General features: G+C 44.3%; 1 protein-coding gene across 1 annotated transcript; it reads left to right on the forward strand.

The window, feature by feature from the left end:
* The first annotated feature begins 1,004 nt into the window (after positions 1-1,004).
* Positions 1,005-1,637, forward strand: LOC137648179 (zinc finger BED domain-containing protein 5-like). Its single transcript, XM_068381107.1, has one exon. It carries the CDS (start codon positions 1,005-1,007, stop codon positions 1,635-1,637), a length of 633 nt encoding a protein of 210 aa, XP_068237208.1.
* Positions 1,638-3,539: the final 1,902 nt, after the last annotated feature.

Consider the following 3,539-nt stretch of genomic DNA (forward strand, 5'->3'; position numbering starts at 1 on the left):
ACTTTGATTTAAAAAAATAATGTAGATCTCCCACAGTGTGTCATTTGTTTTCGTGTCCTGGGAAATGATTCACTGAAGCCTTCAAAATTACAACTTCACATGACCAAATGCCACCCTGAGTATGCTAGGGAGGAAAAGGATTTTTTTCAAGAGGAAAGCTGATGAATTGAAGAGGCAAAACCTTGATGCGACTGGTAGCTTCCAAGAGAAGAGAGGGAACATCGTAGAAGCATCATACAGAGTGGCTTATTTAGTAGCACGGAAGAAAAAGCCACACACAATTGCTGAAGAATTGATCCTACCTTGTGCAAATGAAATGGCTAGACTGGATCTTGGAGGAGAAGCAGCACAGAAACTAAGTGATGTATCCCTTTCGAATAATACTATCCAATGAAGAATCAGGGACATGTCAGGTGATGTGAAAGATCAAATTATTGAATAGATAAAAGCATCCCCCATTTTTGCGATACAAGTCGATGAATCCACTGATGTAGCAATGGCGTGCTAGCTGTTGGTATACTGCCGATACCTGTTCAAAGGCATAAACAAGGAGGAATTTCTTTGCTGTCAAAATCTTGACACATCAAGTAAGGCCACTGATGTGATGAATGCTGTGTCATCGTTTTTTGACAAGCATGGTTTGAGTTGGAATAATCTTGTTGGAATCACAACTGATGGAGCTCCAGCCATGCTTGGGTCGAGGTCGGGTTTCCAAGCAAAGTAAAATCCAAAGCACCAAATACAGTTGGTGTGAATTGCTTCATTCATCGGGAGGCTCTGGCTTCTAAATTGCTTCCTTCTGGGCCTCTCACAATTTTCACTGGTATTGTCAAGGCCGTGAACTATGTGAAAAACTCTGCCCTCAACACGAGACTGTTCCAGCAACTGTCATGACATGGAATCCGAACATAGTTCCTTGCTCTTTTATACATCTGTCAGGTGGTTGTCTGCAGGGAGATTTTTGTCCCGCTTCTCTCTTCGCCAGGAAGTTGAAATGTTTCTTGATGTACAGAAAAAAATGTGACCTGTTGGAGATATTGAAATCAGAACACTTTGAGCTCCGCCTTGTTTATCTTGTGGACATATTTGAAATCTTCAACCAGCTGAACTTGGGACTCCAAGAAAAGGATTCAAACTTGCTCAGCCTTTGTGACTCAATACATGCATATTTGGACAAATTGGAGCTGTATAAGAAGAGAGTGAGTGTAGGAAAATTTATGTTTCCATCATTGAATGAAGTTCTTGCTGATGGCCAGCTTTCAAGCACCTTGTCCAAGGAAATCATGGACCACTTGTCTCAGCTAGATGATGAATTTCGCCGTTACTTTCCTGACTTGAGCCCTCAGCATGCAGGATTAGCAAAAAATCCGTTCTTATGTCAGGTTGATGATGTGCTAGAAGACGCAGAAGAACAGTTCATTGAGCTTCTCCATGATTCAACAGCCAAGAATGTGTTCCAGTCAAATTCCTTGTCTAGCTTCTGGTGTTCAATAATGGAATCATATCCAAAAATAAGTGATCTGGCAGTTCAATTTCTTTTGCCTTTTGCTTCAACCTACCTGTGCAAAAGTGCATTTTCTTCATTACTTGCAATAAAAATAAAATCAAGGAACAAGCTGTCTGTGAAGATGACTTGAGGTGTGCACTGGCTGCCACTGAGCCAAGGATTCAGGAGCTGGTTGCTCAAAAACAACCACAAAAGTCCCATTGAGAAATATTAAGTGATATACTTTGTCACAACCAATGAAAAGTTTCATTTACTGCTGGTTTTTTTTTTTTGTGATTTTTTGTTTTATTCATACAGTTTTTGTAATTCTTTTTGTTCATACATGTGCTTGCAAGCTCAAAAATAGGGCAAATATTATGAAGATACTTTTTGTGCACAATACCTACAACTATAACAACCTTAACAACTTACCTCACAATATCAAAGAATTTAAGAAAGGTCAGTGTTAGCATACACTTATTCTATCCCTAGAGGTTAGAACCCTTCTCTTTGAGTGTGCCTTGATAAGGCAACTTTATAACTTTATCATTGGGGGAGGTCACAGCAATTGGCTGGACAGGAGACACAAGTATGTGTCTTTCCTATTTCCCTTCTAGCTTACTATCCTAGGCTATAATGGTTAAAATATTAATATTTTGCATAACCTATTTATCATGTGAGATAAACGACCGCATACTCCTTTAATTTTCCTTTCTTTACACCCAAATGAAGTGTAATGTGATCTTCTGTAACCACAGGAGTAGGAACTTCTGTGGTCACAAAGCGTGCAGGTCTCAAGCCCCTTGCACCATCACTACTGAAACCCTGCGGTACTGGGACCCCCAAGACTGCAACATCTGCCGGACCATGGTGACCGAAGCTCTCGACGACCCCAAGTCAACGGAGTCGAGGGATGCAGCACGAGAAAAGCTGTGCAAATGGGTACGAGGGTTCCAGAAGAACTCTTCGGGACTGTACCTGCCTAACGACAAGATGCGTAGCTTGCTTTTCCCGAAAGCGGGTAGTGAAGCTGTCATGCCACAAGCACGACCCGGACCTCCCTGCATCCTGATTGCCATCGAGATGGATGTCAGTGAGGCGTTGCAAGGCATGGACATCAACCAGGAGGAAAGGATGTCTGAAGTGTCCACGGACATGGAAAAGGATCTATTGAAGGATGATCCCAAGGAGGAGTCTACTCTACCTCCGGAAGAAGAAGATGATGTCGGGTCGGAGTCCCTTCCGTCTATGCCGGCACCGGAGCCGTTACCCTCGACATCTTCCACTTCTACCCCTCCATCGGACAACATGAGCCAGGCACTGACCCATCTTACGGCCATAATGGAAAACATTTGCAATCAAGGCGAAGAAAAGGAAGCGAGACTCGAGAGAGAGAGAGCTCCGGGAAGCTCAACTCACCGCCTCCCGAGGGTCATACAAGCGACCCAGAGTCCAGGACCTCCCACCCTGCTCCGAAACCAATCACTGGAGGTATGCGGAGTTTATGCCAATTACTAACGGAAAACTCTACATTTCGGAGAAGATGGGAGCCGTCCTCTGAGACGACATTCAGTTCTGACCAAGCTTTAATGCTTACCCAGACTGCTTCATTCGACTGAAGCAGGAGCCAGAGTCAAAAGAGGAGACGGAACCGAAGGAGGTCATGGTTTTCGACCACGACAAGGTACAGGCTCTCTTGTCGAGCAGCCTGAAGAAGGTGGGTTACACGAACTCGAAAGTGTCCGCCTTGAGCAAGAAGTATCCTACCTTTCTTGCTCCTGCTTCAATAGCCTTCCCCTTTATGTCGAAGGCTTTTAAAGCTATTGCCAAGGCAGTGGAGGCAGACAAACCATGCCCTGCACTAGAGGAGTGTAGGCCTCTGTCGTTAGCCCTGCCCATGGAGGATAAGGAATGGAAAGAAGTCCACCTAATCTTCTCAGTAGGGAGGTTGGATGCAGATATCGCCGGACGACAGTTCAGCGAGAATCTCCTGAAACTGTCAGACTTTCTCTTGCATGGGGAGCAAGAGATGAAGGAGAGACTTGCGGCATCC

The sequence above is a fragment of the Palaemon carinicauda genome, chromosome 10 (assembly GCF_036898095.1).
Source record: "Palaemon carinicauda isolate YSFRI2023 chromosome 10, ASM3689809v2, whole genome shotgun sequence".
In the NCBI taxonomy this organism is placed as follows: Eukaryota; Metazoa; Arthropoda; class Malacostraca; order Decapoda; family Palaemonidae; genus Palaemon; species Palaemon carinicauda.